The sequence below is a fragment of the Penaeus monodon genome, chromosome 13 (genome assembly GCF_015228065.2).
Source record: "Penaeus monodon isolate SGIC_2016 chromosome 13, NSTDA_Pmon_1, whole genome shotgun sequence".
In the NCBI taxonomy this organism is placed as follows: domain Eukaryota; kingdom Metazoa; phylum Arthropoda; class Malacostraca; order Decapoda; family Penaeidae; genus Penaeus; species Penaeus monodon.
The window spans coordinates 9,591,549-9,606,548 of NC_051398.1; the positions used below are offsets into that span (position 1 = coordinate 9,591,549).

At 36.4% G+C, this 15,000-nt stretch overlaps 2 protein-coding genes across 4 annotated transcripts in view; one reads left to right on the forward strand and one right to left on the reverse strand.

Moving 5' to 3' along the window:
* Positions 1 to 4,282, forward strand: part of LOC119580111 (transcriptional repressor protein YY1-like) — a 12,866-nt gene extending 8,584 nt beyond the window's left edge. The window contains exons 3-5 of one of the 2 annotated variants that reach the window (XM_037928042.1): positions 14 to 172; positions 457 to 630; positions 1,264 to 1,387. In XM_037928042.1, the coding sequence (XP_037783970.1) occupies positions 14 to 172; positions 457 to 630 (333 nt within the window). In that variant the 3' untranslated portion in view covers positions 1,264 to 1,387. Of the gene's footprint in view, positions 1 to 13; positions 173 to 456; positions 631 to 1,263 lie in introns of both variants that reach the window. The other variant, XM_037928041.1, reaches the window with a different exon arrangement.
* A 6,616-nt stretch (positions 4,283 to 10,898) lies between these two features.
* The window catches only part of LOC119580112 (coatomer subunit zeta-1-like), a 13,823-nt gene continuing 9,721 nt past the window's right edge, over positions 10,899 to 15,000 (reverse strand). Inside the window, exons 5-6 of one of the 2 annotated variants that reach the window (XM_037928043.1) lie at positions 14,907 to 14,942; positions 10,899 to 11,498 (exon numbers count right to left, since the gene is read on the reverse strand). In XM_037928043.1, coding sequence (XP_037783971.1) covers positions 11,451 to 11,498; positions 14,907 to 14,942 — 84 coding nt within the window. In that variant the 3' untranslated portion in view covers positions 10,899 to 11,450. The remainder of the gene's footprint in view (positions 11,499 to 14,906; positions 14,943 to 15,000) is intronic. The other variant, XM_037928044.1, reaches the window with a different exon arrangement.

The following is a 15,000-nucleotide window of genomic DNA, read 5'->3' on the forward strand; positions in this document are numbered from 1 at the left end:
TTTTATTCAACAGGGTTGCAACAAAATGTTTCGTGATAATTCAGCAATGCGTAAACATCTACATACACATGGTCCAAGAGTGCATGTATGTGCAGAGTGTGGGAAAGCCTTTGTGGAATCTTCTAAACTTAAAAGACATCAGCTGGTGCACACAGGAGAAAAACCGTTTCAGGTAATCATGAGATGTAAGATATGAATGTTCATTTTGACAAATATAGAGAAGTACATGAATTAGAATGAAATGAATAAAATGCATTTTTTTGTTTTTGTTTTGAAGTTCTTCTCATTCATACCTTTTTATGCAAGACTTGTTCTTGATTCTGAGTATGAAAAGATCTATTGGAGTAAGTAACAACAGAGTTAATCTTAATGATTTGCTTTCAGTGGGTTACTGATTCTTTAACCATGATTAGTTGTTTACGAATGATGAGAAAATCATAATTCTTCCTTTTTCAGTGTACTTTTGAGGGATGCGGCAAGAGATTCTCTCTGGATTTCAATCTACGAACACATGTGCGGATTCACACGGGAGATAGGCCGTACGTTTGTCCATTTGATGGCTGTAATAAGAAGTTTGCTCAGAGTACCAATCTCAAGTCACACATCCTCACCCATGCCAAAGCAAAGTAAGTGTGTTAGAAGGCATTGCAATTTCTTTTATTTAATATTTGGTATGAAGTACGTAATCTGTGGAAAGGAAGGAACTAGAAGGCCAGTGGCATATGCGTACACTTTAATCCTGAGAGGCCAGTGGCATATGCATACACTTGAGGCACCACTTCCACATAAAATAGTCATATTTTTTGATGCAGTATAGGCACTTGAATTTTGTCTGGCAGAGGCAACTAGTCAAAGACTCAATTTGGCTGGCAGCTAATGAGTAATAGAGAAAAAATGCATCATAGGAAGTCTTTTAAATGGTACATTACTGAATATTAGATTCTAGTACCAAGAAAGATGAGGAAAGAATGGTATTACATAAACATGGTTCATAGATATGACAGATACGAGTATGTAATATCCATGTATATTTCCACAACACAGTATAAACAAATATCAAGATGAAAGCCAGCAGAGAAGAAAATAAGATTTGTACTAGTTAGAGTAGATTAGATTAAAGAGTATTAAAAAGAAAGAAAGAAAGAAAAATATATATATATAGTTGAGGAAGAAAAAGTTTGTTTTCTGTAATTTGAATTTTAACTGTTAATTAGCATTGCATCATAAAAAAAAGAAGAAAAAAAAAATCTTCGATCATTTCAGAAATAATATGCGAGGAGCACCAAGTACAACACCCCAGTATGAAACAGATTACAACTCGACGCAACAGTATGTTCAGGTGGAGATGCCGTCGCCAGATGACCAACAGTTTGTTATCTATTCAAGCTAAATATTATCCAAGTTTTAGTGGTATTGACTAGAGACAAAATGTTTGGTGTTACACCAGTGTATTTTTTATGCCAATAACATTTCCTGGAGTTGCCGGTGGTTGCAGACTAGAAAACATACCATACCTATTTAGGTGTACATTTTGAACATGTGGAAAGAGATGTTATATTTAAGAAGTGCTTTATGATGAGATGTGTATGATATACGTATTTGGAGACAACTCATTCTTCACAATGAGAGTGATTTAATAAAGAATTAACCAAGATATGGATACTTTAATTTCGACTGATTTCTACTTCAGTTGCAAAAGAATGGTACAAGGTGTGTACTGGAATGGGAAACATCATGTAAACATTTGGTTAAAGCATGAGGTTTTAGGCTGTCAAAAGTGTTGTCCAAGGCAGGTAACATGTAAATAGCATCCCTTCTTGTCATCCTACCTCTTCTCTTTCTTTTCGTTGTGTCTCTTTTGCATAATCAGTCAGGAAAAGTTATTTGATATTTGTTATTTTTATTGTGATTTCTAGAAAGATATATAGGACTTCAGTTGCCTTTACCAAAGGTTTGTGTAAATCTTTGATGTGATCATCTAGATTGAAAGGCAGTGACCAATTATTATAAAGGATGCATGTATTTGTCAGGAATAAGAGAGAGTGAATCTACATGAATGTCATTTTGTGTTTGTAATTGTATTTACTTGACCCTGCACATGCACAAACCAGACATACATGCTTGCACATAAATGGTTATAACTGTATGGGAGTAAAAGAGTATATTAGTCAACCAAAAAACAAATTAAATGAAAAGAAAATTCTTTCTTTTTTCTTTCTTCCATTAATCTGTGGGAGAACTCCTGACTATAACTGAAAAGTGTGTTGCTTCAGATCATATAAAATTTCATAATTTATTTCATTGTTATTACAGATGGTTGTTTCATAATACTGCTTTTTTATGTTTTATTACTGATATTAGTGTTAGTATTATTACTATTACTTTTTTGCTCATACTATTTAATTCACTGTTATTAGTAATATTGTACTGGTAAATTAAATATATATATATTTTGTTCCCAGAATGAATGATCTTAGCACTTTGAAGTAAGAAATATTTGACAAAGTGAATTAATATGTGTATTTGTGTTACTCCAGGCAAAATAGGCCATTTTCTTAAAAATTAGTGATTTTTCAGTTACCTCGCAGGCTCTGTCCTGAGAGAGATAGAGAATTAATTAAGAATAAAAGGTTATATATTATCCATCAAAGCAGTATAAAGAAACAAACCTTCAGTACTGGTGTTTCAATTTGTGGGAGCTTTACAGTAGGTCAGGCAGCAAGGCATAAGAAAATGGCTTAAATCGTTTGATTTTAGTAATATTGTGTGTATGTGTATTTCTGTTTGTGGGATAAATGGCCAAATGTCGCAGCCTTCAAAGATTGTTGTCTGCAGTTGATTTTCTCTGTAATTATTTGTAGTCTTTGATTTTATTTATTATTATTATTTTTTGAAATTTATTATTATTTTTTAATGTTTTGATTTTGTCTGAAATGAGAAATTAAAAAGAATAGTATATTGATTTGACTAAAACTAGTAGAAAAGAAAAACAATCAGGTTTGTAGATTTTTGAAGTAAAGTTTCAGTCTTGCTCTTTTTCTTCATCTGATACATACCTTTGGGGCTTAAAAAAAGAATTTTCTTTAGAATGACTGATTTGACAGCTACTTCTATTTCACTTATCAAACAGTATTCAAAATATCTGTAGGTATGCAGGTAAGATAACAATTTTTTGGTATTTGTTATCTTGATGGTAATCAGTCAGGTGAACCAAAAAATTGAGTTAAAAAATATTTGAAACTGTAATATCTGATGGCAAAGCAGCAAATGGTATAAATGGCATTTCAGTGTTTTATGCACAATGGTTTGTATCTATGAACTTTAGGTCTTTTGATTCTGTTTGAATTGTTATTTTTGTTACTTTTGTGTATTGAGGAGCTAGGAGGATATGCAAATGTACCCAGAATATTTGGTGTGTAGTAACTTAAACTTGAGTAAAACTGTGTTATACTGAGAGGAGTGTATGTAGTTAAGTTTGCTAAATGTAAAGATCTCACTATATTTATTTTCTCAAAACAGAGTGCTTTGAAGTATGTATCTTGTCTCAAAAGAAATATATGACAGATGAAGTGGTTCTCAGACGATGCCATCATTGCTTGTACTAACAGTATTTTGATGCTAATATAACAAGGATGAAGGTAACAGTACAATTATCAGTTAAGTTGTGTAGGAAAGGAATAATGATTATGTGAAATGATTAATAATTTTTGTTACTAAACCAGGTCAAATGTCATCTTCAATAATTTATTGATATCTAGGCAATTTTTGTCCTACAGAGGTCATAGGACAAATCTGTTTTTTATGATTCTGTGAATCAGAACAGATTTTAAGGAAAAGTATATTTTTAAGGCTAAGAAACAAAGTAACAAATATTCAGATGGAGGTTTGAAGATTGTATCATTCTAAGCTGATGACAACATAAGTACTTCTTTGACTTTGAAGAATCAGCTTTTTATGGCTGGTTTACTGGAAAACTTAAGAATTGTTTTATAATTCTGAGCAATCAAATTGCATCCTCTAGAGTAATATTGTGAGTTTAATGCAGTCTCTAAATTGTATTGAAATTTGATATAGAGACTGTATTCTTTTTTCATAATACTAATTTTATTAGGGCTTTGGTTTAGGTAACCCATGTCTAGCAAAGTCCAATGGATTTGCTTTTCTCTGAAGCTCCTAAATATTGCTTGTTAATATTAGGTAAATACCGTATATTAGGAAATGTGATAAGATTTGTATGTATGGAATTCATTACAATAATGAATATTAGTCAGTTAATAAAAAATCTTTCATTCTGCCTGGTTTTGTAAGTTCTGAAAAATTATCATTATCATTGTTATTATTATTATTATTATTATTATTATTATTATCATATTTATTATTATTATTATTATTATTATTATTATTATTATTATTATTATATTTTTTTTATTTATTGTTATTATTATTTTTTTAGTTTTTCTATTTGTACTTTCACAGCTGTCCACTGGTTCAGTTCTTGACATCATATGCTGATGTTATAAGGTCACATTATATGAAGGATATTTAACCCACTGTCAGTGGGTGACAAGACTACAATGCCATGCCCTTTGTAATAAAAGTTTATCTGTTGTCTTTATACATAGATGGCTCTACATGTGCTTAGTAACCAAGGAGTCAGCTCTTAGTCTTACCAATCTCATCTGTTTACCCTTTTCCTTCATTTTTTGAAAGCTTCTTTTTTATTATTTTTTTTGTCTTTGATGTTATTAATATTCTAACAACAATTTAATAATTGTAATATCAATAAGAATGATAACACTGTCAATATTAATAGTATTGGAAAGAAAAACACATTTTCCTGCCAATTCAAGGCATGTGTTAAGCAAGAAATCAGGATCGGTCACTAGGGCCAACTGGCTGAGCATATGTGGAGCCATCTGTATGTAACAAAACTCCCTAAAATCTAAAGGGTACAGTACATAAACCTGCTGACATTGGGTTACGGAACTTTGGGACTGCAGTTTACCTTTTTATTCTCAGAATGTGCAATGGGCCAGAGCTTGAATTATTTGAAATTCAGATTTTGTTTTTCTATTTATGTTAATAATTTAAGCATCAAGGAAAATATACCAAATTTAGTGGATTTAAGTTTTCAGTTACAGAGATGGGTTTAGCTAATTTTCTGAAAAAAATGGATAGGGGTTGTTTATGGTACTTAAAAAAAAAATCAATCTTGTTTTCATGTTATGACTTTTCAAATTTTATATAAAAAAAAAAGCACAGGCAAACACTAGCCACTGCTTTTCTGAAGAATATGAGCCATACTCTATTTTCTTATTGGCTAAAGTAAGTATTTGGTGAAATGAGACCTTTGCATATGAATGTTATCTTTAAGTTAGTCTCACTACTATATTTGTGTAAAAATACTTCATTTTATATAATTTGGTCAAATTTTTATACAGTGAGCTCTTATTACATGAGCACTGGTAGTTATTTTAGGCATCCTTGGCAACTAAGCCAAGTGTGGGAAGGTGTGGTTAGCACCCGAGCTGTACTGATGCAGTGATTCTTACTCTCGGCATTAATTTTTTTTTTACAATTTTCCACTAATTAATTAAAATATCAGAATCAATTATATGGCTTGGCAAGTCTTGGGGACATTCTTGTAGGCTAATAGTTTTTAAAAGTTCAAGTATCTCATATTGGCTAAAGTGCCTGTGTTCAGCCATTTTTGGAGGCTGTGGTTCCCATTAGAATTTCAAAAGACCATTTTTTTTTCTTTTTCTTTTTTGACAATCATAATGGACCAGTAACTTAAATCTCATCTTACAGAATACTGTGCAGTTTGCTGTGTCTATCCAAAAATCACTAAAAACATACTTCTCACCATAAGAAGTTATGACAAAATGTATTTCAAGTGCATTATTTCAAGATTACTATAATTCCTTTAAAAAATAAAAAATAATAGAAGAAATAGTCTATTTCTCAAAGAATATTTATGCTCGGATTACTTTTCTCTTGCCAGGTAGTGAACAGAGAAGACCGCTCAGTTGAACCAAAGGGATCTTAGATTTTTTGTCTTGTCTGACAGCACTTCCAGTAATACGAAGTACACCTTTGGTTTCAGGATCAGAGAAGTCACCTGATTATTCAAGAACTTCCAGATTCTGTAACTTCTTTATCTAACTGCTGTATGTTATGAGAATACGGAATTGTGTTGTGGACACCATCATGCAGACTGATGAGGTTGGAACATATTCTTTCATCTCACCTTGATCTTATCTTCTGCCAATGTCAACTTAGCTTTAACCACCAGAACATCTGCCTCAACATTTATATCAAGAATATTTATGTAATACTTTTGCATTCTCCAGCCACATCCCTCATCTTTTGTTTGCTTAAATGAACAATGAGAAACCAGCCATCATTCAGCAAAGAATATAACATTCTATTGACACTGTATACTGAACTAGAGGTTTTATCACATACAGAGGCAAGATTGATTGGATATGTGAAGAAAGAACATGTAGCTCCAGGACTCATTTATGTGGCAGTACTCCCTCCACACATGCCAGTTTTCTCCCCAGAAAGACTGAGGTTAGGAAGATACTGGCAACCATGAAGGAATGCACACCAATGCAGAGCCTATCATCCATATTGTCAGCCTATCATCCATATTTTTGGTATGAAGACCCATGGTTAATTGTTAAAAAGCAAAATAAATGGGCTAGACACCAAAGGTCATGTAGCATTATTGGAAGGCATAATATCAAAAAAGGTAGAGGGAAATGAGTTAATGATTAAATGTGATACATGTCAAAAATCATACAACAGTTTCGGATGGTACTGGAAAGGGTAAAAAGGGTGAAGAAATGAATTAAGGCAGGGATAAGCAAGAGGAAATTGGATCAAATGGAGGATGCATCTGAGGAAGGAAAACAAGTTGTCAAAAGAAAAAATGGGATTCCACAAGGATCAAGAGGACACTGATGAATGCAGCAGGAAAGATAGCCTGTCAAGAACAAACAATGGTCCAGAAAGATGGCATATCAGATCTGCCAGGATGTTATTGGACCATCCTTTGATGCTATTACTTGATGTGATGTATCAGCAGCAGCAACATCAGTTAACACTATCATGAGGAAAATGTTGCTGGCAGAACCCATTCTATTCAACAAAAGTATACAATTTTTCCAAAGCACTTACAATTTTTGTAAAGCACTTACTGTAAAATTATACAACTGTGCGCTTTTAGATCTACCGTAGTTAAATGTGGGAATGGAGATGGTTAAACTAATGATTAATGGTTAAACAAATAAATGTGCTAGACACAGGTCATATAGCACTATGGTAAAGTATTGTGACAAAAAAGGTGAACATGAGATAATGATTAGTGCAAAATGTAATAAATATCTAAAGAAAGAAAGTATGGTAGTAAGAAGGGTAAGAGGGAGACCAAAGGGAGTAAGGCAGGGATTTGTAAAAAGGGGAAGGGGTTAGATCAAATGAAGAGACTTTGTGTCTGAGGAAGAACAACACAGCAAAAAGAGCCATTATTTAGCAATCACTTGGCAATAATGGCAGGATTGGGTGTTAGAGAAGTAGAAGGGGAAGAATCCGGATAATGACATAAGGGAATGGGTACGAAGTAAAGTATTAGGATGAACATCAGGAGGGGAAAGTTTAGGAGAAGGACACTGTTGTGACAAAAGGGAATTGCGTGAGCATCCAAGTGGGTGCAGTAATGATAATGGGGAAAAGAGGGGATGGTGCACATGGAGAAGGGGAGGATGGGGTGTGTTGGGGGAGAGTGGGTGGAAGAAGAGTAGGAGGAGGATGGATGTTGGGTGGATGAGAGAGAAGTGTTCTCTTGGGTCATATTTAGGAAGTTTTGCATGGCCTTGAGTATCTGGAGTTGGGTTGAGAGGTCTGAGAACTGAAGGTTTTCATATGAGGAGGAGAAGAGACAGATGTAAATGGAACAGAGGAAGAGGTAATGTAGAAGAGGGCCTAGTGGGACGGGTAAAGTGACAAGGAGGAGGGGTAGACACTGGGAAGTGGTAGAGAAGGCAGAGGAGCTGAGCAAAGGACAATGTTGGAATAGGTAGAGTGGGAAAAAACTCAATGACATGCTTCCTGCTGGCCTTGTGTAGAGTGAGGACTAGTTTGAATCTGAGAACTGCTACCTCAGACTCAAGCTTGTAGCTCCTATAAAATACATTATGGGAGCCACCACAATTGGCACACATGTATGATTGTGTAGAGCAATGTGAACAGTCATGAATAGGTTGGGCACATAGAGGGCAGCAAGTGTTGGAGTGACAGTGCTTAGCAGGGTGGACATCGAGTGGGAAGGAGTTGATATGGTTGAACAGGACATGACACTCCACCAACATAAACTTCATGGAGGAGGTCATGTTTATTGAAGTTAATTTTGGCAATATTAGTGTAAGACTTACTGTGACTTCAGGCAGGAAAAGTATAGCACTATACTGCTTCTGCATCATCGTTAGTGTGGCTGACACTAACGATGGTCATTTTCACAGTCTGACCAATCTTTGTCAAAGACAGGGCAGTCAGCCAGGGAGATGGAGACAGTTCTTGTACAGTATTAAGTGAGGAGTCAGGCTGGCCAGGAATTAGTTTGCCAGTGATGGTAAATGATGCAGGAATTTAGGACTGATGTAACAATTACAAAGTGTGAATTATTGGACTGGTTGTGAAACAAAACTTTGCCTACTTGATGAAGACATCATTGGAAGAGGAGGGTACTGTCAAAGAAGGGTCTGTAGGGGGAATCACAAAGAATTGATCCCATTAGGTGGGTAAAAAGGGTATTCAAAAGGTTTGTAGAGGTGAGAGTAGTAGAAGGACAAGGGTGGGAGGGAGGGAGTAGTGTGGAGTGTAGTACTGTGGGAAGGACGACAATAGGGATGAAGAGTAGTAATAAGGGAGGAGGGGGCAGAAAATGAAGAAGACTGTGCAGGAGGAGGAGGAGGTGGAGTGGAAGATGTTGGGAGAGGAAAGGATGTGTTCTGAATGTTGAGTAATGGCCTGGGTGGATGATTTGGTATTGATAGGGTTGACAGCATCAAGGTGGGTGTAGTGGTAGGAGAGCCAGGGGTTGGGAAACCAGAGAAGTCAAATTTAGATTGGCTAGTTCATGAAGAAGCAAGCCTTAATAAAACCTTTATTATTGGCCATGTTGAGTCTGAAATATGTGGGGAGGAGGCTTAGGAGACAGAAACTAAGCCCAATGTTGGAGATCACCCCTGCATTGGACCTTAGTCTTGCCTCAACTAATTTTGCAGGGTCTTTCCTTTTTCTTTTCTTCTTCACCCCCTTCTCTACACTCTCTTATCCATATCGTTAACTCATGTTTACCCCTTGCGCCACGATACTTTACCATAATGCTGTGTACTTTTGTCTGCAACATTTATTTCTATTGACCAATGACCATTCTGGAAATCCACAAACATTGCTCCCAAGTCACACCCTCTCATTGTATTTTGTATACACCTTAGATGTTGATGAGGCAGAAATTGTTCAATAAATAAATCCCTCTGGGTCCCCATTAGGGGGTAAGGGCTAGGAGATTAACCAAAGGAATACTGTGCCCATGACTCCCTGGGGTCATTCAGAACAGACAGAAGGGATTGAAGAAGAGAAGAGAAGAAATAGGATAGGGGGAGAAGAAAAGCCCATGCAAAATTAATTAACCCAATGGGGCTGGGTATCAGAAATCTGAGTCTCAGTGTCATAAACTCCAGTGACTTCTGGCAACATCCAGATGCTGGGCGCAGGAATCCGCTACATGTAGCAAAACTTCTGCTCCATGTGCTCTGGCATGTCGCCATGTGTATAGCCGTACCCTGCAGACCAGGTGGTTTGTTATGACGTGTACATGTGACCCATTGGGATGGGGTTAAGCTGAGGGCTGAGGCCACAGTAGGGGTGATCCCTAACACTGGCCTCAGTCCCCATCTCCTATGCCCCTCCACCCTTCCCCCCAGAATAACAACAGGCATGAATTTGGTGGGGAACAAAAGTGGAGAGACTGCTGCTGATGATAAAACTGCAATATTCTGAGGAATTATTTATTCAGCTGGAGGTGTATTGTTCAGGAAAAGTTTCACATATTTGATATTTTTCCTCTAATGTGAAATTGCAAAATTTATGATTATTACAGTTTAATTCTTTAATTTGCTATGTAATGTTTCCATCTGAATCTTTAAGAATGAGCTGCAACAAGATACATGCCATATGCAGAAGTGATTGTGTACTATTTCTGCAAAACTATATCCATGTTCAAAATGGAATGTTATGGGGAGATGTGGCCTCATGCTGTCCTCTAATAGTGTCCTCACAGAAATTCTGTCCTATGGCTACCTCATTAACCTGTAATTTAAGTGTTCTGATACATATGAGGTATTGTACCTTCCTCCATTGTCAGCTATTTAACATACAGTAAGCCTGTTAACCCTTTGGATCTAGTTGATGTGACCATCACATCATGACACAGGTTGTTTTACAGAAAATTGAATATTACTTAAAAGAAAAAGAGAGACAGAGAAAAAAAGAGAAATAATATACTGTCACATAGTTGGCAAATATGGACATTGGAAAATGGGCAAAAAGCTAAAAACACTTGTGTGTAAAAGGAGTAAATAACTTGCACATAGGAGGCATGGAGTCTTGCTACCACACACGTGTTTGTGTGTGCCTGGCCTACAAGCACCCACCTGGTGATTTGACACAACTGGATCCAATGGATTAACCACAACACTTGGACAGCAACTTTGCACCTTTTAGCACTTGGTTCTGACACTGCCACACTTTGTTCATTCTAGTGCTACTTTAACAGCCTGTTTACTTTCCAACATATGATATACTCTACAACTATATGGGTAAAACAACAATTTGATTTCATAGAAAATTTTACTGGACAGATTTTATAAACATCCTGCTAAAACATGGTTTCACTGGTTCATTTTTATTATATTAAGTTGTTCTTTTATGTAAAGATGTTGGTATAAATACCTTCAGTAAATAAGAATTTTCTGCACAACATGAAATAATAGTTCCTACAACTACAATTTAATGTTTGAACTACAAATTTCAAGACAGTAACGTATCTACATCATCACTATTATATTTCTAATGTATTTAAAAAGTTCATATAGTTGAGGAAGAAGGGAAATCATACTAAAATTATATTCATAAACAAAATAAATATAATACATAAAAATCATAGGCGTCACATCTTCTCAAATGTCTCTATATGTCTTTTCCTTCTACCTTCATGAAACTGAAATCAAAACACATTCTTCAATAACAACATAACTCCTTATAAAGAATACAGCCACTTAAAACACCCCCATAAATCTATAAGTCAAAATAACAGGACCAAATGAATATACACATTCATATCCACGTGGTTCTCTTCAATTTTTCCTCTGGCGGTCTCTTCATCACTTGAGCAGCGACCACTTCAGCTGTTCACGGGCAGACTGAAGAACCTGTACAAGACAGAAGAGAGGTAGTTCAATCATCCTTGCTACATGAATAGAAGACGTATCACTCACATATTACGGTCAAACATGTAACTGACATACTGGCAAAACTTTAAGATCCTTGCAAAAATATATATTTAGAATATCAATGCGGCACAAATATAGCATTTAGGCAGGTAGCATGAGTGTGTTAATAGTGCAAAACATTTAGGGATTATTAGATGAAAACAGATAATGAGAGGAGGAAACAGAAATAAGAGAGTTACAACATTTCAGGTGTGTTTCTGTGAAAGAATGTGTTCTTACATGTGAAAAAGAATGAAAAAAGAATGAAATTAAGTGAACCATTTGTGAGTTGGGTGTCAATACCTGTGTGCAAAACAAAAAGCAATGGTGCACTTACACCAATGTTATTTGCAAAACAGAATATATATAAGAAGTATAGTTAAAATTGTCACATGAGAAAGGTGTTTTTACTCTTAAATCTAGGAAACAACATGGTGATGTGCACTGATTGCAGTTTCATTCTGTGAGAATAATAAATCTGCAAAAGCAATTTAATTTAATGGGAAAAAATACAAGAACTTCAAACCATTCTATAATTCCCTCACCTTTTATTTCTTGGAAAAAACACCTAGCTTAACTAGCTGTCTTGAAAAACTGAGAAAAACAGCAAGAAGGCAAGAGGAGAGAGAGAGAGAGAGAGAGAGAGAGAGAGAAAAGAAAGGGAGAGTGGGAGGGGGAGTGAGAAGGAAAGAAGAAAGTGAAAGGAGAGGTGGAGAGGGAAAGAGGGAGAGAGAGAAAAAGAAAGAAAATAAGTGGGAGAGAAATTAGAAAGGGCAGGGAGGGAGGGGGAGGGATAAGGAGAGGGGAGAGGTGGGAGGGAGAGGGAGAAAGAGAAAGAAAGAAAGAAAGAAAGAAAGAAAGAAAAAGGAAGAGAAAGGAGGAGAGTAGGAGATAGAGAAAAAGACAACAAGAGATAGACAACAAGAGATAGACAGACAGAGAGAAAGAGAAAGGGGAGGGATGAAAGGGGAGAGAGAATGAAATTCACTGAATGTTCACACAATTCACCCTTTATGCAAGAGGTTTTACAAAACTGTTTACTGACCTTTTATTTTCATATATGACACGAAAACATAAAAAAGAAAACATACACAGTAATACATTAGGACACACTATCAACTTAATTGCATAGATTGGATTTATTACCTTTCATTTAAATAACTTTATATATTACTTTTTCATGTGCATTGTAATTACTTAACCCAATCAGCACATATGGAATACATGCCATGCCCACTGTAATACAAGTTTATTTATTGTATTTACACATAGATGGCTCTATAAGTGCTTAGTCACCTAGGAGTCAGTTATTAGTCCTTCCTATCACCTGTGTATCCTTTTCCTTGACTTTTGGAAAGGGTCTTTTGCATTATTTCATTGTCTTATAGAGACTTTAACAATAATAACATCAATAGCAATAACAACAGTATCAATATCAACTGCATGGGAAAAAAAAAATAAAATAAAATAAAAAAAAAATACTGATAGACTCCTTGCTGGCCAAGTACATGTAGAGCCAACTGTAGGTAACAAAATTCACACAAAACTACAGGGGACAAAACACAAATCCAGGGCAGTTGGGTTAAATGCTTTATTAAAATTTTAGCTTGTATGTCTGAAAGAAGGAGAGAGAGGGAGGGAGAGAGGGAGAGGAAGAGAGCGAGAAAAGAGGGAGAGAAGGAGAGAGGGAGAGAGAGAGAGTGAGAAAGGAGATAGCATGTGTGCTCACAAACCCATACCCACGTGCACGCATGTGCGACACACACACACACACACACACGTGCCCACACACAAACACACACATGCGCCCACACACACAAACACACACACGCGTGCCCAGACACACACACACACACACACACACACACACACACACACACACACACACACACACACACACACACGCGCGCACGCATACACACACACACACACACACACACACACACACACACACACACACGACACACACACACACACACACACACACACACACACACACACACACACACACACACACACACACACACACACACATTCAAATGTGTGCATCCCCTCTTTGTACATGCCCTGTCCCACAAGGACGTTGGCGATCATGGATTTCCATGATTTTCTTGGCAATTTAGAGTGGTGGTTTGCTGTTGCCTTCCGCCCGGTGTTTTTATAGAGTCACCATCTCTATCTACCTGGTTCTGGGACTGGCACTGACTTGGGCTGGCTTACCCACCCAATGGCTAGGCAGGCAATTGAGGTGAAGTTCCTTGCCCAAGGGTGACTCGAACTCAGATTGCTGTTGTGACAGTCTTGAGTCCGATTGTACATGCCTTATTTGCACTTAATTGTGTGTACCCTCACACCCACACTCACATACACCCACAGCCACTCCCACACAAATTTAAATGTGTGCAACCCCTTTTTGCACATGCACACATGCATCAACCTTCACTTGCACTTAAACATGTGCACCTCCCCAACCCCCATACTCACATATATGCAAGCATACATGCATGTACAAACTGCAAGCCCACACACATACATAATGCTCAGACAAGAAAAATATGAGTAAACACACATCACTACAAATGAGGGTAAACTTGTCCAAAGGGGTCTCAGAGCATTTGCATTTATCAGATGTTTTGTAGGTTCTAGCTTTCACCAACAACATACCCCAAAAAATCTTCCTTTTCATGCAGTACAGTCATGAGAGAGAGTGCATTACTGTGAATTCTTCTGTGAACACTTCTCATGGTAAAGATGATGGTTTACAAACATTCAATAAACGGACACTTGGTCTGAGACCCTCTTTGGATGTGCAAACTTCAAATCTAAGTGCAGTTTTTCTCTACTTTGCCTTTACATGTCTAATAATTGTATCAAATTCCTTCACCTCTGGCCTGTGGCAGTGATTAAGCAAGACTCCCAAGCATGATGCAAAGTTTGAAAGGCAACCACTTCTTAACTTTTACTCCAAAAACTTTTTTTTTTTTTTCTTCAAGAAAACAATAAGCTTTATTTCTGATTTTTCTTTTTCTACAACTTAATTGTAGAACTGTATCTTGTTTTTCTGATAAATCTATGCATAATTTACCAACGGCAAAGAAAGCTAAGAAGCGTCTCACCAAAACAATTTCCACTAAAGTGACTCCATAGCCTCCACCTGTCTCATTCCAGCCCAAAGGAAGACTTAACTATATTACCTAATGATGAGAAACTATGGGAAAATAAAAGAAAAAGCACACAAAACCACTAATAATAGGAAAAAAACAAAAAAAACAAAAAAAGGGAAAAACTCAATTGAAAAGATAAACAAATATGTCACTGAAGTCCCAACTCACAAATAGCTACACTTACCGCGCCTGTTGTGGACTCGAGTTTCTGGCGCACTTGCTGAACCGACAAATTAAAGTTAGTTTTATTACTACATGTAAGATAGTAACTACAACTG